At 40.3% G+C, this 25,404-nt stretch overlaps 1 protein-coding gene across 1 annotated transcript in view; it reads left to right on the top strand.

The window, feature by feature from the left end:
- Window positions 1-25,404, top strand: part of LOC145355177 (uncharacterized) — a 141,959-nt gene that overhangs the window by 89,793 nt on the left and 26,762 nt on the right. Inside the window, exons 36-46 of the mRNA XM_080207090.1 lie at window positions 1,380-1,465; window positions 2,345-2,472; window positions 4,334-4,489; window positions 7,554-7,753; window positions 10,096-10,184; window positions 11,497-11,630; window positions 16,595-16,719; window positions 18,827-18,995; window positions 21,666-21,878; window positions 22,603-22,773; window positions 22,949-23,086. Coding sequence (XP_080063216.1) covers window positions 1,380-1,465; window positions 2,345-2,472; window positions 4,334-4,489; window positions 7,554-7,753; window positions 10,096-10,184; window positions 11,497-11,630; window positions 16,595-16,719; window positions 18,827-18,995; window positions 21,666-21,878; window positions 22,603-22,773; window positions 22,949-23,086 — 1,609 coding nt within the window. The remainder of the gene's footprint in view (window positions 1-1,379; window positions 1,466-2,344; window positions 2,473-4,333; window positions 4,490-7,553; window positions 7,754-10,095; window positions 10,185-11,496; window positions 11,631-16,594; window positions 16,720-18,826; window positions 18,996-21,665; window positions 21,879-22,602; window positions 22,774-22,948; window positions 23,087-25,404) is intronic.

The following is a 25,404-nucleotide window of genomic DNA, read 5'->3' as shown; positions in this document are numbered from 1 at the left end:
CACGCTGGCAGCGTTCTTTATAGCTCCTGGTCTGTGAACCATATTTCCTATAACACTGCAATCTATTTTGTGCCGAACTTCTTTGTTTCTTATTTCCTGTGCCCTTCTCCCTGGTGCCTCAGCTCATCGTAGTCCATCAAACTTGGTGGATATCATCTTCATGCATGCTCCTTAATTCTATCACCACACCACCCCACACACTTTTGTCACTGTCTATGATCTGGACAACCTCTCATGCTTTTTAAAATAAATATCTGCCTGTGTTAGTAATTTCTTTTGTATAGTCATGTTGTTAACATTACAGACTATCCTGTTTTTCAACATGTCGTTGAGTGCAGATCCAAATGCGCACTGTTCAGCCATTTGTCTTAGCACTGCTTATCAATTCCCTCGGGACTCTTGACATTGAGTTAAATTTGTTTCACTGCATGATCACTGAGGGCTTTGGGTGATAATGCACCTTGACTAATTCACAGCCTCTTGAAAGTTTTGGAGTCGGGGTATCTGGAGAATTCAGACTCCTGAACAGGCTATAGGATGGAGGCCTGCAGGCTGTAAATAGGATTATCAGCAGCTTCTCTTCCCCACTACGATAGTCCTGCTAACCGATTTTATTGTCCTTAAGAAGAAGCGCAAGTGTTGGACATACTGCACCCACAAAGTTCCAGATGGATTTAGTTTTCCAAAAAGGGTCATTTTGCTACTCTCACGGACTGCTGAATGAATTTGCTCCAAAAAGGGTTCCAAATGAGGTTTGCTGTCCCGATTCTGCAGCAGTATGAAGGCATGTGGATTGATCCTCATCACCAAATGTAGTACCTTGTAAAGAAAAGCAACCACTAAGTAGATTAACGAATGAATGGTTTATTAAGGTAAGTAGCAATGTGCATAGAGTTATGTAAAGGCTAGTGTATCGCAGGACTCCAGATTCCTATTTGGCAAGGAAAACTCACACTCAGCTCTAGGATTCATGCGCTCTGGCCCGATTAGCTGACTAGGTCACATGACCCTTCAAGAGGTTACCCCTTAAAGGGGCATGCTACCAGTTTTCCAGAAGCAACCTGTTCCTAATTGCAAATAGACTTTTATAATTATTCCACCAAAATGCGATATCTTTTACTTGTTGATAACATGAAAATACATTTTATATATTCCTGCAGCAGGGCATGCTCGGATTTTGGCTATGGGACCTGCTTGAATTTTCCATCTGTGCTTTGGGATCTAATGGTCCCCATTTACAAATTTCCAGTGTATGCTTCCAGTGCAAATGACTCCAGACGAGGACCGCAGTTCTGCGAAGCCTATAGTTTCCAATTAAGAGAACATTGCTGTTAATTATGGTGATCAGTGCATCTCATTCATTTCTTTTCTTTTTGTAGTGTCTCAGCACTGAGCTCAATCAAACAGCAGCTGACTACTAGTGTTCAAGAAGCCATATATAGGAACATACTAAATTATACTAAAGGTATTTAAATTAATTTTGACTTTATAAATATGATTTTTTTCTGTTCAACAGAGACTGGTAAATTAAGCCCTTAGTTGGCTTTTCGTATGGTATAGTTGCCCAATAATGCTTTCAATTTCCTACATTTTCATTCAAGGTATATTTTTAAATTAGCCTACACTACAACTTTTGCTTTTGATTTTCTCATTATGGTGGGCATAAGGTATTTCGCTCCAGGCATGATTCAATTGACTCATTAGGAAGCTTTCATCAAAACAAACTTTACTTAAGAACATAGTTAGAATATAACCAAAGGAATTAGCATAACGTTTGCCAACAAAAGTAATTAAACATGCTAACATATAATTCTTAATATCTATCCATCTCTATTGTTCCAATTTAGCAGTGTCCCCATAGACATAAATCCCTTCTTCAGAACAAGTTAGCACCAGAAGCAGATGAGCTTACATGATTGCTGGATTTCCAGATTTTTAACACGACAGAGATCCAGTCAAAACCTGTCTTCTGACTCCCATACAGCAGACTCTCAGAAAAAGGTATATCCTCACACAGCAAAACTTCAGAGAAATAAACCTAGCCTCTGGTAGTCTCCAGACTTCAGAGAGGAAGAGAGGCACTGCTCACTAACAACTCCAAGTAGCATCTGAGTTTGAGTTCTCTGTGTAACTAGCTTTACCCAGTTACATGATTTGTTTCCTGTCAATCATCCCAGGATGTTTAGGTTGGTGGAATTAGTGGGGTACATACATGGGATATAGTGATAGGGCCTGGGTGAGATGCTGTCAGGGAGTCACTGTAGACCTGATGGGCTGAATGGCTGCCTTCTGCACTGTCGGGGTTCTATGATCCAATGACTGACAGTTATTTTTCTTTCCCTAGCAATCCCTCTTCGCTGTTATGAAAACAACAGTTTCAGCCTTTACCTGGACAGCCAGTTTGAAAATTTCTCCGAGTTTCTAACTCTGTCTGATGTATCATCATTTGTTCCTTCCAACCGTGTAGTGGAGGTAAAATTATTTGGAATAACTTTAAACACAAAGGGAATGAGAGAGTTTTGGGAGTCGGCCAAGAGGAGCAGGAACACAACTTTCCGGTCTACCAAGGCACCAAAGTTACTTTTCTGCAGCAATCGATCTCCCCCTCCCATGATCTGCTTTCCTACCTGTGGTCCGCCAAACGCTCGATGTACTCCAATTCCCTTCCCTCCCTACCACCACCAACCCCCACCTTGCAGCCGCTGCTGCCACGCCCCCCGCCCCCCCACCACCACCGCCACACATACACACACAATTCGGACCAGTCTTCTCCTTTCTTATTTACTGTTCTTTCTTCGCAACTGGGCTGCATCTTTATAATTGAAGGTTTATGTGCGTGGCAACTGGCCAGTCTTTTAATCTGACTGGGCAGGACGTGGAACACTAAAATGTTAGAGGTCCTACTGGACCACTTGCATTTCTACAAACACCTGCCCCCACCTCCTCTCCACTTCACAGTAAATATTGGGACCAGTGTGATTTTGCTTGTGAATTGATGTTGGTGTGTTTTCAGTTTGATATTAACTAACTTGACCTCCAGTCTACACCTCAAGTCAGGCTGTTTTAACCATTTTAATTCTCCGTACAATCAATTGGGTTCCCAAATAAACTCTGTAGAGTTCTGTAAATTTGACTAAATAAAATACACTAAGGAGAAAAGAAACCATTTCATGCCTCTTTACTCCCACCTTCCATATCATGTGAAACTTCCAAAGTGAAAAACTAATGGGGAGGCAAAAATCTTTCTACAGATCCTGTATTTCATCTTTATAGCCAACTGTTGAAGAGCAAGGATTAGTACATTCTGTAATAGGTGACTGAAGTTGGGTATCCAATTTGTATTTTGACTATCACATTCATAGAAAAATTTATTGTAAGCATGATGGTGCAGGTGTCATTAGATATTTGTACAATCAACGTTGAAAGCTCATAGTTAATGTTGAAATAACGAACCTCCCCATCCCCTCGACTCTACTTCACGCCTGCAGTGGAAAACTGTCCAAAATGTGCTCAAAATGCATTGGTTGCGGTGTAATGTTCCACTCTCAATATTTTTCTATATTACCAATGCAAGCAAAACCTGTCATGAATTAGCACAATCAGATAGCGAAATAAAACATAATTGTGGACTTTCTATTGAGAATGTTCCTTGATATATTCAAGCGTGGTAACCTGGTGCAGTATTAATAGTGTATCTGAAAATAAGCCTATCACAAAAAAAAGCATTTTTAATTAGACCATTCCTTTCCTTTAAACATCATTTAAAGTGATTTAACATAATTTAAAGATGTTTAAAAGTCTCTTTTTTTAAAAAACTGTACTGAATCATTTACTACTCGCAATGTACGCCACATTTTCAGTAAATCAATATTTTTGATATATGATAACTGTGCCTGAACAAAATAGTGCAACTTAAGGTCCTTCTAAACTAGCATGGTCAGCAGAACCAAGCAATGTTGACACAGGGTGTGACTAGTTGTGTAGGTGAGGTTTGATCTGAATCTTGAACCATCATAACAATGCAGAGACTTGAATATAAGTATATTTTGAGTATTAGTCCATTTCATTTTAAGTTTTCCAATCTTTCCCTCTGATTTCGTTGATTCCACTCAGAGATTACTGGGGTAAATGAGCAGAAATTGTATCCCATTTCTTACTTTTTAAGAAATAAGAGCTTTTATGGATTCGTATTGGGATAATACATGAACATGATGTTTCATTGGTGAATGCATCAACATTGCCCAATGTGTTCAACTTCCAGCGTGGTATTTAATTTTGTCCTGTACAGTCTATCACAAAAAAGTTAAGAATTTCCCTATTGTTTTTTTTACAGGTGTTTAACACTGCTGATCCGAGAGATTTTGCTGATTTGTTCAGCAGGCCTGGATTCATTGATGACAACAATATTCTGACAATGGTGTTAATGAATTACCAACCCATCCAGAAACTGGCAACATTTGTGGATCAGTTCAACCAAAAAACAAAAGATGTGAGCTGCCAGTGTTATTCAAACCTTTAAAATCACAGCAGTTCCACGTACCGTTTTGACTTCCCTACTTGCATGTATAGGAGACAATTCAGGGACAGTTTATTAGGCTGATTCCTGGGATGAAGGGGTTGTCTTATGAGCAAATGTTAGCCTATATTCATTGTAGCTTAGAAGAGTGAGAAGTGATCTTATTGAAACTATTAAGATTCTGAGGGGCCTGACAGAGTAACTGTTAAGAGGTTGTTTTCCCTCAATGGGAAATCTAGAATTAGGGGGAACAGTTTCAAAATAAAGGAACTACATTTAAAACAGAGATGGATTTCTTTTCTCAGAGTTATTAAGCTTGAATTATCTGCCCCAGAAAGCAGAGGAGGCTGGGTCATTGAATATGTTCAAGAGGGAGTTGTTCTTTGATCTGCAAGGAAGTCGAGGATTTTTGAATGGACAGGCAAGAAAGTGGAGTTAAGTCGCAATGAAATATTTAACAGAGCACCTAGAGGTTTCCAACCTGAACTTCCTTGTTTGATATGTCAACAAAGCTGTCTTGCACATGAATGGTTGGAGATGAATTCTCCCATTGAATGACTTGGTGTCATAATGGCGAGAAAACGGGAATGATCACCACCATGTCTCACGCGCATTCTGTACCGCAATTCTCTCACACTTGGGGCCCGATTTTACCATCAAGTTGTGCCCATTTTTGAGTGTGAAAATTTGCTGAAGTCAGGCGTGAGGTGAGTAACGCAATCCGCACCCGCCTCTGCACGGTTCCCCCTTTATCTAGGCCCGAAAATGGCCATGATAGGCGTGGCCGAAATGGCCACGATAGCCATTTAAATGCATTTGCATGCATTTAAATTGACTTGATGGGCCGCATGCCCAATCTTACTGGCACTTCCCCCTTTACCACCATCCAGATTCGGCATGAAACAGACATGTTTTACAAAATCCAATTTGGGTGTTCCAGCTAGTGAGGAGGTAAGTGCCAAGCGTCCAATGGCTCTCTGCTTGAGATTGGGTGCGAGGGAGTCCGCTGCCACTCTGCCTGTGATCAGTGAGGGGGAAGAGGGGGTCTGCTGCCATCTGCCTGAGATCAGTGAGGGGGATGGGGCAACCGCTGCCACTCTGCCTGTGATCAGTGAGGGGGATGGGGTGTCCACTGCCACTCTGCCTGTGATCAGTGAGGAGGAAGAGGGGGTCCATTGCCAGTCTGCTTGTGATCAGGAAGTGGGGAGGGGTCTACGATCATTCTGGGAGGCGCAGGGACCCGAGATCATTCTGAGTGGCAGAGGGGATGGGGGATAAGGAGGTCAGTAATGTTGTGGGGGTGGGGCAATGTTTGTGAGGGCCAAGGGAAGGCATTATCTGTCCCAGAAGGGATATGGCAAGGGAGCAGCATTGTATCTTTTTTTTTCTGTGAATGCACAGTTAGAAGTGCCAATTGGAGCAGCAGGGTTCTGGGCGTGATAAGCCCCGCCCGCAGGCTTCCGCAGCGCGATTCGTAATTGCTGATATTTTTTCAGGCAGAGTCTGTATGGGGGCACCTGAGAATGGGTTTAAAAGTTGGATCTGTAACTCTCCCAGTTTCAAGTCTGGCCAGCACTTAGAATCAAAATGGTAAAATAGCACCCTCAGTCACTTTATTTGAGAGTGGTGAATTGCATGCTCGTGCTTGGCTCTGGTGGGGATGGGTGTTGAGGGGTCTAAACATTTACCCAAAAATGCAAGCAAAACCTCATGAATTAGTATAATCAGACAGTGAAATAAAACATAGTTGTTTACTTTCTATTAAGAATATCCCTTAATACATTCAAGTGTGGTAATCTGGTGCCGTATTATTAATATACCTGAAAATAAGCCTATCACAAAATGTAAGCATTTTAATTAGTCCTATCTTTTACCTTTTGAGTAACATCATTTAAAATGATTAAGCTCCCCCCATCCACCCTTGCATGGTCTCTCGACATCATAGCCCCCAGCCAGGTCCTATACCCTTGGTGCTCCTAGCACACTAATGGTGCCCAACAGGCACTGTCAGGGTGCATGGTGGCAACGGCCAGATGCCAGGTGGGCACTGTCCAGTAGACATACCCCCAGCAACCCAAGAGCTTCTGTGGCCTCCAAGTCCCTGCGTAGTATCCACACCAGGTCTCAGCTAGTGGAGACCAGTAGTGACTTGTGCTGGCGTGATTCTCCCTCACTGATCACCTGAGAATGGGAGCATTCCGGGAGTGGGAGATGATTGCATACTGAATTTGCTAATGAGATTGAGATTCAATCAATCTCATGCAACGCGGACTCACTCCTAGAGGGACTGAGACGATCGTAAACTGTTTGGCACCAGGCACAAAACCAAGTTTCTGGCCCAGACTCTATTTTCCAAGATTGGCGTGATCTACCCCAGTCACAGATAGATCGGAGGATCGCCCCCATAAGTTTCAGATGCCACAATACATTCAGCACAAAATCATAATTATAACATGGCATATTTGGAATGAAGACCAGAGCCTCGCAAGAAGCTTCCGAACAAATGAAAAATCATTTGAACCTTTTCCTTCATTGTAACATACCTGTAACAGAAACTACATCATCAAGTATGCATGCATTGACTTTTAAAGTCCACAAACGTAGATGGACCAATGGGAGGTCCACCAGTATTGACGTGTTTGCAAATTGACCATCAGTGGAAGCTGCTGATGTAAATCAGAGAAAGTGTCACCCTCTGAAGACTGTTTAAAAAGTTTTGTGATAAGAAAAAGCCACAGCTGTCTGCATGAAGGGGGACTCTCTCCACCGAATTGCATATAGCATCTGTCTTGAAATCCCTATCACTGGGGGGGAGTGTTTAAAAATGGTTTAAGGCCCGTACTCTCTCAAACATGGCTAATTCCTGCAGTACTGAGTGAGAGCTGGTTCCTGTTTAGACCATTTGCAAAGAAAATGTAATAATTTGAATATAAGGATCTGCTTGAAACAAATGGCAAATGTGGTAGACTGAGGCCATTTGTTTTGTAATTTTATAGATGTAAAATGATAACATACCCATTTTCTTTCCATTTTTCAGGATAATCTGTCAGATGCTAAACAAACTGCTATCCTCGAGGGTTTGTGGCCTCAATTTGTCAACAACCTGTTTGTACTCAATGACAGAGAGCAGGATGCATGGCTTAATGCCAGACTAAGCTCCTATCTGCCTTTCATCACCACTGACCTCCTGGCTTCCAACAATACCCTTAAAGTCCAGTGCCTTCCGTACAGGAAAATGTAAATATTGTCTGATCCATTTATAACCCATTTTTGCATTAACAAGTTCTTTCAATTATTCAGAAATATCAGATTATTTAGTGCCATTAGAGTTACAATCAAATCAGTTTCACAGAGCTAAGCCATTACTGATTATTTGCATTGTAATTCCAAGTTAACTTGAACAATACCAGACACTCAAGACGAGTTTGCATTGCTACGTTTGGCATGTGTCATTCAATAACTGGAATATGTGTCCTCTACAAGAATTCAAACCACTGTCATTACTGTCTTGATTTAGTTCATGTTGAATTTATTCATGTTCCATTTTAAGTGTATGCTGTAGTAAGATCACTCACTATTCTCTCCCATAGAACATAAGAACATAAGAAATAGGAGCAGGAGTAGGCCAACTAGCCCTTCGAGCCTGCCCCGCCATTCAATAAGATCATGGCTGATCTGTCGTGGCTCAGTTCCACATTCCCGCCCTCTCCCCATAACCCTTAATCCCCTCTCTTATCAAAAACCCATCAACCCGCGTCTTAAAAATATTTAGCGAGGTAGCCTCCACCACTTCAACGGGCAGAGAATTCCAGAGATTCACCACCCTTTGAGTGAAGAAGTTCCTCCTCAACTCTGTTCTAAACCGCACCCCCTTTATCTTGAGGTTGTGCCCCCTAGTCCTACTATCCTTTCTGAGCGGGAAGAGTCTCTCCACCTCTATCCTATCCATCCCATTCATCATCTTATATGTCTCAATGAGATCTCCCCTCATTCTTCTAAACTCTAACGAGTACAAGCCTAATTTATTCAGCCTCTCCTCATAGCTCAACCCCCTCAACTCCGGCATCATCCCAGTAAACCTCCTCTGCACTCCCTCCAAGGCCAAAATATCCTTGTGTAAGTACGGCGCCCAAAACTGCACACAGTACTCCAGCTGCGGCCTCACCAATGCCCTATACAGCCGCAGCAAGACCTCCCTACTCTTATATTCAATCCCCCTCGCGATGAAGGCCAGCATCCCATTCGCCTCCTGACCACCTGCAAGCTGGGTTTTTGCGACTCATGCACAAGGACCCCGAGATCCCTCTGCACCGTCGCCTGCTGCAGTTTTTCTCCACGCGAGTAATAATCCTTCCTACCATTCTTCCTACCAAAGTGGACCACCTCGCACTTGCCAACATTAAATTCCATTTGCCATTTCCTGGCCCATTCGCCCAGCCTATCCAGATCCTTCTGTAGACTCTCCACACCCTCCGCACAATTTGCCTTTCCACCAATCTTGGTGTCATCAGCAAATTTCGACACCCTACACTCGGTTCCCTCCTCCAGATCATCTATATAAATGAATTGGTTTACTGACATAGTAATGTGCATATCCCTGGTCTAAGGAGATGGTTTACATTTTTAATACCAATTCTACTGACCAAATTTATTGCCCATTTTTATGGCTCAGTCCTATGTTGAAAAGCAGAATATTGCAGATTGATTTTACATAGGAATTTCTATATTATGAAAGATCAATATCCATCTAGATCACCTTCCACCACCCTGGTAATCACATGATTATCACGGTTGTTGTGTCCTTTTAACATTTCTGAATTGTTCAGTTCTTTGCACGATGGATTTTTAAAAAGCTTATGATGAGCCTGAAATTGTTGGGTGCATTCTTGGAGCGATTAGGGCATGTGCGCTGGAATACAGGATGAGACTCAGTTCTGTCAGATCGCTATCACTTTTTGTCTTCATATCAAATGATACAGAAAAAAGAAGCAATCATTTTTCCCAATTCTAGCCCTCCAGTTCGGAGTCATCAGAAGGGACAAGAATAGTTAATTAATGTTCCTCAAAAATCTTGCTGATTCTGATCCCATTGCACTCCCCCACCCCACCCCAATTCCCCCTTTCTTCTACACTGCCAGACCTAGATCTCAGTGGAACTAAGTGACTACGAGTAACTCAAATACCAGTTTCCCAGTGGCAAGTGATCACAGATTGGGAAAAGTGCAACTTTGAGTTGCTGACAATTTTTTTCATGCGCAGCATGGTCTAACAGCCTTAACATTCCCTTCCAGACTAAGTAGCCCTAGTTGTATTTAAAATAAGGCGAGTGCCCATCTTTCATAGACAGATGCCCTCATCACAAGATTTCAGAGAAGGTTGACCAGATCTCCTAACTTTTCACATTCTGGCAGATAGGAATTGTAGGACATGTGTATGAAAAGTGGGCTATGCAGCTTAACTCATTTGGATGAGTTATTCTTTTTGGATGATGTTACAGGGATAGCTTTGATTATAATGGCTTTGAAATTAATTTAAAAACTGAGATGATTAGATGTTAAAACATTACATTTTACATTTAGTGTGAGAACGCTGAGTGCTCATTACAATGACTATACCTCAGACAAACAGTTGGAAATCTACAATGGCATCAATGTTTACCTCCAACAAGGTATGTGATATATGTCTTGCATACTACATGGAATAAAGATGTGATGGGAACATGTTGTTCAGTAAGCAGTATGACCATCAAATGAATTTCAGATGTTAGCAATCCAATTTCTAGTTTCTATAGGGTAGAATTTAAGATTACATGTAGAGAAATATGTTTTATATTGCGTCAAACATGGTAAGATTTTGTTTGACAGTTCAGCAACACACCAATTAAGATCAATGCTCCCTGCAATTTTTCCTGTTATTCTAATAGTTCTGAGATGAGACTATTTTGTTCTAATGTATAGTCTTATGAATATCATAATGTATATTCATTGAAATATTTCCACAGCAAAAGAGTGAATAATACATTGACTAACTTCATATGATCTCTTTCTATGTTTTCCAGACCGCTTATGATTTTTAACCTCTATCAAATCTTTTCTCAAAACTTTATCAATCTATACATGTAACTGCAGTGCCTCATCCATGGGACCATGTTTGTGAATCTGCCCGGAAGTGAACATAGTGCTCCAATTAAGGCTAAATCAGTGTTTTGTATAGGTTCATCATAACTTTGTTGCTTTTGTACTCTGTATCCCTATTTATGACATATTTAAGACTCTGTTACACCATCACCCCCTCCCCACCCCACCTCACTGATCACCTGGGAAGTGGGAGCATTCCAGGAGTGGGGGATGATTACATACCAAATTCGCAAATGAGATTGAGATTCAGTCAACCTCAGTACCTCATCTGACTGAACCCAGGAGAGAGAATGAGTAACACCGTATCTAGCCATACCATGGGAGAGTTGGCAGCATACCTGGCTGTATCCAGGAAGGAGAGTTGACACCTCACCCTACTGTTCCCTAGGAGAAAGCCTGCACCTCACCTGACCAGACTCTGAGAATCTAGCCTTTTACTGCTTTTCCTGAAGCAACATTTTTACAACTTGTCAAGCATCTCAGTTCACTAAAACAAGATTTTATTTCCACTGTAACTACCGATCCATCACACACAAATGGCACCAAAAGCTAAATCTAAACCCCACCACAAACTAAACTCAGCAAGTTGTGCCCCTTATTGTAACATCATAGCACAGTGTGTATTGAACGTAACAACTTTTAATCTATTTGAAAGAAGTTACCTGGAGTAAAGGGGAAGATCCCAACTGACAAATTAACTCTTAAACTAACCAATCTAAACATTTCTGACAGGCAAAAGTATTATTATAGTAAATTGAAAGAAACAAGATTGCATTGAATTTTAATTTCTATAAAGCATTCTTTAATTATCCTTCTAACATTTTGTTTACTTTTATGTAACAGAGCCCAAACCAAAATGCTACAAGATAAATGATCCAGTCCTGAACTCCACTGCTTGGTTTGCTCAGTATTTGGGACTCTTTATGAATAATGTGACAACATCTGATCTTCAGTCTTTCACCAGCAATGAATCAATAGTATGTAGCTTTTTGTTTACTTCTAAGATTTAACACAGAAAGAGATTGAGTTCCATGAAGAATTGACTTCCCCTCAATTACCAGGTTATCTGAAGGTATGGCTGTGACTAATCTGTTAGAGTTTAGACTTGATGTGGAGATGCCTGCATTAGACTGGGGTAAACACAATAAGAAGTCTCACAACACCAGGTTAAAGTCCACCAGGTTTATTTGGTAGCAAAAGCCACTAGCTTCCGGAGCAGTGCTTCTTCATCAGATGAGTGCTCACCTGACGAAGGAGCACTGCTTCGAAAGCTAGTGGCTTTTGCTACCAAATAAACCTGTTGGACTTTAACCTGGTGTTGTTAGACTTCTTATGGAGTTTAAACTGCCAATTGGTTTAATATTTCAAAGGGATTGAAGTAATACAGTCTTATTAATTTCACATGAAAATCTACTACAAAAATTTGTTGACCCAACTCCAACAAATTGGTCAAAATCTTTATTAAAATAGGGAACAAAGTTTGTTACAGTGGAATTCTGATCCTTAACTAAATTTGAAATTGTATTTGCACCAGAAAATTTATTAGATTACTAAAATTATATGTTCAGTTAATATGTAAATATAAGCTCTTCGGACCAACCTTCTTTAGTTTAGCAGTTCTTCTGAATCAATCTTGGGGCTTTAGACAGAGAGAATTAGAGCGAGGTCCCCTTATGATGAATCTGAGTTTTTGTACGTGACACCCATTACCAAGGACATCCTTGACAATGAGCAAGAAACTTTTACCTAGAGTAGGAGGGAGCATTTAAAAATAAATGCAAATAATGTGGAATTGCATTATAATACTTCTCATGTCATAATCATTAGGGTTAAGAGTGGATTCACCCAGAGAAATTAGCCATTTGGGGTTCCCTAAACACTTCAGACCAAAGGATTGGCGAAGAAGCTGCCAGCAATTTTTTCAGATACCCAGGAATGTTTAATGATGCTGCAAGGAGACAGCTGTTGCTGGCAAGAATTCATGTCTTTAGCATTTATTATATCAGGGTGAGCTCAGAGGATATATGTAGCAGACATGGGAATGATGCGATAAAAATAGAAAGTGCTGGAAAACTCAATAGGTATAGCAGTATCTGTAGAAAGACAAGCAGAGACGTTTCAATTCCAGTGCGACTCTTAATGACAAGTACAGACTGACACTGTGTGGCTGGAATTGATGATGTAAATTGATAGAGATGGTTAAAATTATAAAGCAATGCAACGGTGTTTAGGAAGGACAGACAGAAAGGAAAAGATGGTAGAGTTGCATTGTTGATCAAAGATGATATTGATATGATTTTAGATGATGTGGAATCTGTATAAATCAAGTTAAGAAACAACAACGGGCAAAAAAAACATTGGTAGGGATGGTATACAGATCACCAAACTCTAGTGGTAATGCTGGGAAAGCACTAGACAGGAAATCAGAGATGCATGTGTTAAAGAAACATCTGTGATTATGGGCAACTTTAATCTGCACGTAGATTGGGAGAGTCAAATTAGTCACAGTATAATAGAGCAGGAATTTCTGAAGTGCATACGGGATGATTTTCTGGAACAATACTTTGAGGAACCAACAAGGGAACAGGCCATCTTGGATTGGTATTCTGCAGTGAGAAAGGATTAGTTGGCAATCTAGTTGTGAGAGAACCCCTGGGGATGAGTGACCATAATATGGTAGAATTCTTTGTCAAGGTGGATAGTGATGACGTTGATTCTGAGACCAAGGACCTGAATCTCAATAAAGATAACTATGATGGATATGAGACATGAATTGTCCATAATGGACTGTGAAACATTACTGAAAGGAAAGACAGTGGACAGGTAATGGCAGGCATTTAAAGAACAAATAGGTGAACTCCAGAAGTTGTTTGATCCTGCTTGGCACAAGAGTGGTAAGGGAATTCTGGCCAAACCATCTTACAAGGGAAATTAGAGATAGTATCAGGGAAGAAGCACACAAATTGGCAAGGAAAAGCAATAGGCCTAAGGATTGGGAGCAGTTTAAAATTCAGCAAAGGACACCAAGGAATGATTAAGAAGGGGAAAAACAGAGTATGAAAGTAAGTTAGTGGGGAATGTAAAAACTGAGTAAAAGTTTCTATAGGTACGTAAAGATAAAAAGATTGACAAAAACAAAATGTAGGCCCCTTATTTCCCTTATGGGGAATAAAGAAATGACCGAGGAATTAAATTCAAACTTTGCTTCAGTCTTTACAAAGGAAGACATGAATAATGTATCAGAAGTTCTGGGAGAAACAAGTTTTAGTGAGGAGTTTAAGGAAATCGGCATTAGCAGAGAAATGGTTTTGGGGAAATTGCTGGGATTGGAGGTGGATAAATCTCCAGGTCCTGATGATCTTCATCCCAGAGTTCTTGAGGAAGTGGCCTGGAAATAATAGATCCATTGGTGATTATTTTTTGGACTCTGGACTGGTTCCTACAGATTGGAGGGTCGTTAATGTAAGCCCATTATTCAAAAAGGGAGGTAGAGAGAAAACAGGAACTATAGACCAGTGAACCTAACGTCGGTACTGGGGAAATTGCTAGAGTCCATTATCAAGGATTTCATAACTCAACATTTGGAAGGCAATGGTATAATCAGACAAAGTCAGCCTGGAATTACAAAAGAGAAATCATGCTTGACGAATCTTATTGGAATTCTTTGAGGACGTTACTAGCAGAGTTGACTGAGGAGAATCAGTGAATGTGGTTTATTTAGACTTTCCTAAGACTTTCGACAAGGTGTCACCATAACAGACTACTATGTAAAGTTAAAACACATGGGATTGCAGGTAATGTCTTGAGATGGATAGAAAGCTAGTTAGCAGATAGGAAGCAAAGAGTTGCCATAAAGGGGTCTTTTTTTTGATTAGTGGGAATCTGTGCCAGGACCCCAACTGTTCGCATTATATATTGATGATTTGGGAGAGAGAACTAAATGCATTATCTCCAAATTCGCTGATGATACAAAGCTGGGTGGATGAGCTGTGAGCAGGATGCAGAGATGCTTCAGCGTGATTTGGACAGGCTGTGTGTGTGGGCGTCTGCATGGCAGATGCAGTGTAATGTGGATAAATATGAGGCTAACCACTTTGTTAGCGATAATAGAGGACATTATTATTTGAATGGGTGTAAATTGAGAGAGATGGGTACTCTGTGACTCTGTGTCCTTGTGCATCAGTCACTGAAAGTAAGTAAGCAGCTACAGCAGGCAATGAAGAAGGCAAATGGTATGTTGGCCCTCATAGCGAGAGGATTTGAGTATAGGGATAGGGGTGTTTTGTTGCAATTGTAGAGGGCATTGTTGAGGCCACACTTGGGAGTATCATGTACAGTTTTGGTGTCCTTATCTGAGGAAGGATGTCCTTTCAATAGAGGGAGTACAATGAAGGTTTACCAGGCTGATTCCTGGGATGGCAGATCTGTCATATGAGGAGAGACTAGGTTGATTTAAGATTATATTCACTGGGGTTTAGAAGAGTGAGAGGGGATCTCATAGAAACTTATAAAATTCTAACAGGGTTAGACAGGGTAGATTCAGAAAGAATGTTCCCAGTGGTGGGGGAATCCAGAACTAGGGGTCGTAGTTTGAGGAGTTAGAACTGAGGTGAGGAGAAATTTCTTCACCCAGAGGGTGGTGAATCTGCAGAATTCACTACCACAGAATGTAGTTCAGGCAAAAACATTGCCTGATTGCAAGAAGAAATTAGATATAGCTCTAAGGGCTAAAGAGATATGGGGGAGAGAGGGGAGGGTGCAGTCATGATATTGAATTTGATGATCAGCCATGATCAAAATGGATGGCAGAGCAGATTCGAAGGGCCGAATGGCCCACTCCCGCTTCTAGTTTCTAGGTTAACAAGTCCCATAAGTGCTTTTCCTTTTCTTTAATATTACTGAATTTTACTGCATCACTTGGATAACAGAACAGATGGTTCACAACTAGACTACTTCCAATAGGGAGGCAGTATAGAATGAGGGGATTGAGTATAAGATTAACTTTAAAAGATTTAGGATAGAGAACAATTAATTCATTTTAAAAGTTGAGAGGCAATGTAATGCATGGGAGGGAAATGGTAGCATATTAGTAATGTTTCTGGACTAGTCATTCAGAGACTTGGGCTAACGGTCTGGAGAGAGGAGTTCAAATCCCATTTTGACAGCTGGGGAAATTTAAATTGAATTAATAAGTCTGGAATAAAATGCTAGACTCCATAACAGTGGCCATGAAATTCTGATAGTTAACAAAAATCCCATCTAGTTCACTAATCTTCTTCAGGAGCAGAAATGTGCCATCCTTACCTGGTCTTGCCTACGTGTCACTCCAAATCCACAGCAACTTGGTTGATTCAACTAATTTCCACTGAAATGGCCTAACAAATCACTCTGTCGTATTAAACTGTTCCAGAAAAAAGTGCTCGGTGTATCTACATCTGCTGGACTGCAGCACTCTAGAAAATGGCTCACCACTGCCTTCTCAAAGTCACTAAGGGATGGGAAAAATATGCTGTCCTTACTAGTAATGCTTATATCTCAAGAACAAATTTTAAAAATCACTTCATGACTGAAGTAGCATTCCTGTCAATAATGGAATAAATACATGGCTGAAGGAAAGAAGGATAAAGGGATATTGCCATCAAGTCTCTGGGTGTGACTTGAACCTGGAGCTACATGCCCATGGGATTAGGATTATAGTTGTTGTAGAGGCAGAATATCAATACTAACTGGTTAGGCCAAATACTTGTTTCACTTTTGTAATTTCTGTGATTGCTGTGGCAAGTAAGGTTGAATGCAGCATTATTCTGATCCACACTGACATTAAAGATTAGCAGTTATAACATTTTAATTCTGATAGGTGCAGAATGAGAAACCTTTGGTGATTAAATAAATCCGTAATTTATATAATTTTTTTCTCATTCAATCGATTTGTTTTGTGCAGCTTCAGGACTTTGCAGAAAATCGTGAAAACCAACAGCTCGTAGCAAATTTGACATTACCCACTGAAATCTCAAAGCTCTATGTTAATCTCCTAGTGAACAACAATCCAAATGTTGATATCTTAAGGTATGTATTCAATGGATAATATGTTTGTCCAATTATTCACAAAAGTAATTGAATACAGTTTGATCATATGCCAGTTTTCAACATTCAATCAGAAAATGTTTTTGATTGTTCAGTTTCTGCTGTTAGCAGTTGATCGTACTTTAGCAACATGATCTTTGCCTGATTTTTAATAGCCAGGCATTTCCATTTTCCTGCGTTTCGAAGGTTTGTAAAGCAATCTCCAATTACTCTTCTGATTAGCTATTTTAAACTAATTTACATTGAAGTCCACACTCTGCAATTTATAAATAGCAGATCATAGTTTCAATTTACAGAAGGCCGTGGAAACTTTTAAAACATAATAACATGTTGCATCATTGCAAGATTCATGAGGAGAGATCATCACAAAGCTGTTTTTATTGAGTGGGGTTAAATTACAATGAGGAAATTGTAACAGTTAATGAAGTTATTCATGATGCCCGCATCTCCAGCTGATATTTGCATTAGACACTTGGGCAACTTGATGTTTTATATTATAAGTTGCATTGCAAACCATAGAATTAAAGTTTCATTATCTGTGTGTTTTAAGGGAAATACGTGCATATAAACAAGTGAATTAGGAGTGGAAATAGATCACTTGTCTCCTTGACCCAGCTCTGCCATTCAGTAAGATCATGGTTAATGTGATTCCACATTCCCACCTACGCCTATAACCCTTCACCCACTTGCTTATCAAGAATCTATCTATCTCTTCCTTAAAAATATTCAAAGTCCCTGCTTCCACTGCTTGTTGAGGAATATTCCTAAAAGCTCAGTACCGTCAGAGAAAGAAATTCTCCTCCTCTCTACCTTAAATGGATGACATTTTATTTTTAACAGTGACCCCTAGTTCTAGATTCCTCTACAAGAGGAAATATCCATTCTGTCAAGACACCTCAGGATCTTGTATGTTTCAAAACTCCAGCAGCTACTATTCCCTTTCCAGGTAATAGTCTTGTAAATCTTCTCTGAATTGTTTCAAACATATTTATATCCTTCCTTAAAATAAGGTGACTAATACTGTACATAGTACTCCAGATATGGCCTCACCAATGTCCTGTAAATTGAAGCATAATCTGTCCACTTTTGTATTCAATTTCCCCTCTCAATAAACAATAGCATTCTACTTGCTTTCCTAATTACCTGATGTACCTGCACACTAAATCTTAGTGATTCATGCTCTAGGACACCTCTGCATCTTGAAGCTTTGCGGTCTCTCAGCATTTAGATTTTTTTTATTTCTCCTGCCAAAACAAGCAATTTCACATTTTCCCACATTATACTCTATTTGCCAGATCTATGCCAATTCACTTAGTCTGGATCTACCCTTTATAGCCTCCTTATGTCCTCTTCCTACCTTTTTATCACTAAAATTAGCAACTATACCTTTGGTCCATTTATCAAAGTCAAATGTATAAATTGTAAAGGGTTGAGGCCCCAGCACTGTGGCACACCATTTGTTATGTCTTTCCATTCGGAAAATGAGCTAATTATGCCTCCTCTCTGTTTCCTGTTAGCTAGCCCATCTTCTGTAAAGCTAATAAATTGGTTGAACATGATTCCCTTCTTACAAAACAGTTTAACTCTGCCTGATTTTCCTTTTTATCTATATACCCAGTTATAACATCTTTAACATTAAAATTATTTGAAATAAAAACATATTTCAAATGTACAATGTCACTTTTTGTACACTGTTCTCACCATTATAAATGTTTAATCTATTAATTGTGGTAGCTAGGATCTAGCTAGTGTAAATAAGTTTTTAAAAGGGCTGTTTAACCTTACAGCTTGTATCAGGATTGATCACTGCTGAAAAATCCATCAGCCCTTTAAGCGTTAGAATCAGCAGTTTCTCAGTAACTACAATATGATTCCTGTAAAATATATTCAAAGGTCCGCCTTCTCAAACTTGCCCCTTGTTTAAGGTGTGTCCTCAGGTTAAAGCAAAACCAGTCAGCTCTCCCCTCAGAGGAGAACACCTATGGTTACCTGGGACATTGGTAACTTTATTTTTACCTTTATGCATGTAGAAACCTGATAATTTGTGATTCTGAAAGACTTATCAATAATCAATAACATTTTGTTCCAGCATTCCAGACTCTCTCATTTGCTTCATTGCTGATATAAGCGCAATTCAATCCTTGAATGGACAGAACACGTTGTCCGTGATTCGAAGAATAAACCGAGTTTGTGAATTCAGCCCAACATCCAACGAAACAAGCGACACATCCTCCCAAATAACTGATGAACAGATTAAGGTAATAGGGAAAAAATCCTCTTCAAAAAATAGAAGTAGTTCACTTTGCTTGCATTACTGTGTATGCGAACAGGTTGCATGTACATCTGTCATTTAAAATGAGCATGATCAAACCTATGAAGGCTTTCTACTTTCAATTAATGCTATACATGATTCTCTTTCTCAGATTGGGAGAGAGCTGAAGTAATTTTACTTTTGGCACTTGTACAAATTGGAGGTTGTGTAGCAATTTGGGAAGCGGAGCATCCCTGCTTCTGAACTGATAGCTCCAGGTTCAAGTCACACTCTGAGACTTGATGGCAAAAGGAGAAATTATCATAATGTTGCCAAAGAGGTTGGGTGGCAACAAACTAGTAACCTGTCACAAGAAACTAGTTGTGGGAACAGGCATGAGTATGTGCTTTATACCTGCCTCATGAGTCTGTAAACACCATAAGAGATGATGATAAGTTGAGTTGTTAGTGTCACAAGTAGGCTTACATTAACACTGAAATGAAGTTACTGTGAAAATCCCCTGGTCTCCACTCTCTGGCACCTGTGTTAGTGATATTGGATTAGCTCTCTATTAAACATCTTTCCTGATATTAGTTTCAATTAAAGCAATGTCATTTGGCCTTGCCAATATCGGTGCTTGTAAATTATCCATAGCTGAAATGACCCAGAGATAGCCAAGCATTTGCAGTATGGCTGTCTGGACAGATACAGTAGGCAGGATTTTCAAAGGTTACCTGCCACAGGAATCGTGTGGTACCCCTGAAAGTCAATTGGGTTTTGGCTGGGTTGTTGAATCTCCCGTGGTGGATCCTGCCACAATGAGGCTGGAAAATCCCAGCCTTTACATTTTCCAAAAAAAATCTGAGAATCAGATTTGAGCTGAGCGAAGTGAGCTCATTGCCATTACAACTTGCCAATTGCCTCATTTAATAACCTGTCATTAGCTATAAACATTAGAAGGTGACACATTATCTGCCGGCTATTGATGTGTGTTACAGTAAAAAGTCAAGATGATCTAATAATTATTCTCCTTTACTAAAGATGGCACAGGTCCCTTGAGACAACAGTGCTGGAGGTTTTTGATTAACATATAGCGAGACCATTTCAGAGTAAAATCTGGAAGGATTTTTCAAAAAAGGTGATAGAGAATTAGAACTTTCTTCCCAAAAGGCTGGGCCAATTGAAATATTTAAGACTAAACTGATTTAATTGTAATAGCCTGCTCAGTATCGGTGTCGCTTGAGTAATAAATCCTATGAGTGGTGGCAGGAACTGAAGAACTAATGGAACAGCACCCTGCTGGATTTTCCGCTCTATTGCTTTCATGCCTGGAAGTTGAAATAAAGCTCAAAGTGTCAGTGAGTGCTTTTGGAAAACATTTCAAAATAGCGTAAGCAGGACAAACAGGTCTGTAACTTCCAGGCTGTCCAGCGTTGGGGGATCCTCTTTGGATCTCCCAGATAGGCACTTGCATGGCAATTACCCAGAAACACAATCCTTTGACGACGACACTGTGCTGTGAAGCATCTGAAAGTGTGATTTTAAATTGTTAACTTTGGATAGTTCCAGCTGTATTGCATCAATAATTACTCCAAAACAATTAGAAGAATTAAAATTAAACTTCTGGGTCACTAAACGCCCAGACCAGACACCCCTCCTCTCCCTAGAGGACTGCACAACTCTCTGATTAACCAAATCCCAAAGTACGCCCAAACCCCCAGTGGAATTTCACCATCCCAGACCTGACCCACCCAGTGGTATAGGACTCTCTTCCCAACCTGATCCACCCAGATGTCTGAATACCCCACCTCACCCACCCAACCTCAAATGCCTCCCATCTCAACTAATCACAGCCTCTGAACCCTGATCTCCCCCACTCCCAACCTCTAATCCTCTAATTCTTCCAACCTCCAATCCTTCCTGATTCTCCCCGCACAACATCTGACCTGCATCTCCACTGAAATTTAACTCCTCCCATCTTGCCAAATCTTATCAACTTTCCTTTTCCTGGCCTGTCATTTTCAGTCACACTTAAAATTTACCTGCTTTGTGGTAGCCAGTGTGGTTTAAAAAAAGGGGCTGTGTTATCCTTCTTTCTGATTCTCTTAAAGTTTGACGTTGGATTTCTGAGACAGCTGCAGTGCCTGGATCTTGCCTGGCCTGAGTTGGAAGGTTGGGTGAGACAGGCATTGAAGGAACTTGGCATAGATAAATGAGCACAGAGAGGCAACCCGATGTTGATTGCTGCTCTGTGCAATTCATGGACAAATGTGTATCTAAATTAAAATTAAGAAATCCTGAGGTACGGTTTACAACCAGCTCCAGATTAAAAGAAATCTGATATTTTAAAAATTCTTTGTGCTCCCTTTTTAACATCTCCCATTGATTTGAGACCTCAGTTTGAACATACCAGGTGAAGGTAATCATGTATCTTATATTCCTTTGTATTACATTGAGGGTGGGAGTGGAGTGGAAGGTTACGGGTCTTATTAACTGATGATCAAAGGAAGCTCATGAAGCATCTTGAAAAGTTGCAACTCATCCATTTGTTACCTTTTACATGCATGGCCAAGTCAGCTGAATCAAACACTGCACTCTGATGTTTTGCCTATCTGTCAAATTTCTGTTCATTGAGCCTCTAGTTTTAATAGCATTTCTTTTTCTTTATTTCTTGCAGCTCTCAAAATCATTAGTGAGTAAAATTGACAACTTTTCAGTGAGCACTCTGAACAATTTGGAACAAACAGCTATTGGAATGTCTGTGTCACAGATTGAAGAAACTGATGCAAACAATTTCAAAGGAGCTCTGACAAGTTTGAGTAATGTCAGAGGATGGAACCTTGGTCAAGCCAAAAACATTGTGTCCAAGTTATCTAGTAGTGGTTTGGAGGTAAGGTCTGCATAAACAGGAAACTAACATTTTATAATCATATTCAAGTCTGAAATTTACAGAGAATGAGATGTATTTTGAGTGAGATCTTGTACACTTACAAAAAGTACATCAATAAATTCTCAGCTGTGGTACAGTTCCCCGGGATCAGACAGTTATTGGATTTTCTAATCAGTTTTTAAAATTCTTTAACTTATTTATAGGGATTCTGCATTTATTACCCACACCTCTGAAAACAAAGAAAGGATAAGAATGTTTCCAGTGGAAAACCACTGCATTCAATCAGTCTTTTTTTGTCAGAAAATTGCCAGAAAAATGAGACTTGGTGACTTTAACCTCTGGCGATTGTTACAATCTGCTGTTTATCCACTTCTTTTCAAGATTTGGTCAGCCTTTAGAAATTGAGGCACCCCTTGTCACCAATTCTCTAGAATTAAAATGAGTATTCTAAGGTGCTTGTGCCGGAGTGTTCACATTGGGAAAACTGAGGCCAATAAAGTCTAAAGTTTTATGTGGAGTAGGAGGTGCAATCCTTCTCTCCAGGTTCCAAAAAGAAAGTAAAAGAACATTCCTGGAGGCCCTCTACAGCTGCCTGACCCACTTCATGCTGGTTTTCACCTGGCGAGAAAGCTGCCATGGCTTCCCTGCTTGGCTTAAAGCTAAAATTGCTGTCAGGGTCTGTTTCTTAGCTTTGAATTTATTTTTTCCTTTTGCTTTTTATTAGTTCAATAACAGAGATAATCTGATCAGACTTGGAACCTTGGTGTCTGGCGTTCCAAGCAATGTGTTTCAAAGTACCGAACCCACAGTTCTTGTTGATGTGACCTCCAATCCTACTTTCGTCAAACATATTCTAGAAGCACCTCAACCAACACAGCAGATAATCGTTTTGAAGGTAAGCATAATGTGTATTAATGTCTTCAGAAATTTTAAATCTAGTTACTATTGCTGCCTACATTTGTACATTTTATTTCATCATCACTGGGAAACTTCAGCAATATTGATCCCTATCTCCTGCTTAGAGAGTGCAGTGCATTTTCTAAATTAAACTGCTTTTTATTCCTATCCAGGTCTTGCAGACTGAAACTAATCCTTCAAGAAAAGTGAGGAAGATTCCAAGAAGTCTAGTCAAAGAGATCCCACCAGTGTTACTGACCTCCAATCTAAATCTTAATGATGTCAATAATAAACAGTGGGTGCCCAGCCAGGTAAGTGATTGAATTCTTCAATTGCAAAGCTGACACTCAGAAGAAATGTGTTGGAAATTATTTAACTAAAATAGTCACCATGTACAATTTTCTCCTTGCTTGTTTTTGATTTTGATTTGATTTATTATTGGTATACAGTGAAAAGTATTGCTTCTTGCGCACTATACAAACGAAACATACCATACGCAGAGAAGGAAAGGCGAGAGTGCAGAATGTAGTGTTACAGTCATAGCTATTGTGTAGAGAAAGATCGACTTAGTGCGAGGTGGGTCCATTCAAAAGTTTGATGGCAGCAGGGAAGAAGCTGTTCTTGAGTCAATTGGTACATATCCTTAGACTTTTGTATCTTTTCCCGGTGGAAGAGAGTATGTCTGGGGTGCATTGGGTCCTTAATTGTGCCGGTCTCTTCTAAAGCAACAGTAAGTGTAGACAGAGTCAATGGATGGGAGGCTGGTTTGAGTGAGGGACTGATAAGTCTGTGTAATGAACGTACTTTTTCTGGCCATTGTGAGAGAATCAGGACCAAGCTGTGAGATGCATTTGTGGAGTGAATGACAGTAATTAAATGAAAGGTTTAGCACTTTTCCATATCGCCCAATATACGAATTAAGCCTGTTGATGAGTAAGCTTGAGATGTGGCACTGGAGTCGGATATAGAATGTCAGGCTAGCTAGTATGAGTCTTTGTTGTGCTTAAGGTTCCACAGCTGACAAAAAAATACTAGGACTTGGAACAATAGCTCTTAGAAGGCATTCCGTGGAAATGGGCATGAGATCGCATGCTTATTTTTCCAGGACCAAGTGCTAATAATGATTTCGTTCCAGAGAGGCAAACATCTACAGCTGAAATTTCATTTCTCCAATTTGAGGAACAACAATTTGAAGCAGTGTGATGAGTTCATGATATGGTCAGATTTAGTAATAATTCCTATATTTTCAGGTGAAATGTGCCACTCGCCCTACTTCATCTGAAGTTCCTAACACCTGCATAAAAAGGGAGGTCTCAAATCTATGCTTGCCAGATGCTTTATGACTAACTATCCTCCCATTGGTTTGGACTGAAGAGGAAAGCTAGATATCTTAGAGGTCAAAGTGGCTGGAAGGCAACATACGTTGGATTGGATGTTTGGAACCAAGTCAACCATTCGTAACAGACTTCCAATTTCCAATACCTCAGTCAGGCAGGCCCACGATCCTCCTGGGCTCAATTAGTTATTGACCAGTCAATTTGAATACTATGTTTGTACGTGTCCTTGGAGATCCAGATGTTCCCTACTCATTTCTAGATTAAATACAAAACAATGCTCCAGGGACGAATAACAGAAGTCTTAACAGTATTCTGTGCTGCCGAGCTGTGTAGTTTTAGATGGTTAAGTTCCAGCAGTACTTCTGTGCACAATTGATACCTTTCAAATGAGGTTTCTTCAAACTGCACCAAGGCTGTCTGGATTTAGATTAGCGAGCAATGTCCCAGTGTGGAGAGAGAGAGCTCCATATGGGACAGGCAGAAGTTTTACTGAAGTAAATTTAGCAGTTAAGAACATAAGAAATAGGAGCAGGAGTAGGCCATCTAGCCCTTCGAGCCTGCCCAGCCATTCAATAAGATCATGGCTGATCTGTCGTGGCTCAGTTCCACTTTCCCGCCCTCTCCCTATAACCCTTAATCCCCTCTCTTATCAAAAACCCATCAACCCGCGTCTTAAAAATATTTAGCGAGGCAGCCTCCACCACTTCAACGGGCAGAGAATTCGAGAGATTCACCACCCTTTGAGTGAAGAAGTTCCTCCTCAACTCCGTTCTAAACCGCTCCCCCTTTATCTTGAGGCTGTGCCCCCTAGTCCTACTGTCTTTTTTGAGCGGGAAGAGTCTCTCCACCTCTATCCTATCCAACCCATACATCATCTTATATGTCTCAATGAGATCTCCCCTCATTCTTCTAAACTCTAACGAGTACAAGCCTAGTCTATTCAGTTTATTTAGTTATTTGGTTCATTCTTAAACTCATAATGGGTTTACCAAGTGCCAAACACACAGTTAACCAAAGGGGAAAAAAATCATTCAACAAAAGGAAATCTAAGAATTTTGATAACTTTATCCTCACTCCTTGATGGAATTATGTTGGGCTGACAGACGTCTTTCCCATCAGTCAGAGAACCGATAGGGAATCCCTGTCAAGTCTGTGGAGCAGTCCGGATAGAATCAAATGCCTTAGCTTCAGGCATTTAAATGGCTGCTATTGGGCCTTGACTACAATTGAGGTATCCTGCAGATGAAGCCGAGAGCTACTGGCCAGTCAGATGCAAGAACAGTGACTGCTGG

The sequence above is a fragment of the Carcharhinus amblyrhynchos genome, chromosome 18, assembly GCF_965287045.1.
Source record: "Carcharhinus amblyrhynchos chromosome 18, sCarAmb.v2.hapA, whole genome shotgun sequence".
In the NCBI taxonomy this organism is placed as follows: domain Eukaryota; kingdom Metazoa; phylum Chordata; class Chondrichthyes; order Carcharhiniformes; family Carcharhinidae; genus Carcharhinus; species Carcharhinus amblyrhynchos.
Note: the sequence above shows the minus strand (reverse complement) of the source record. Positions and strands in the feature narration are given on the sequence as shown.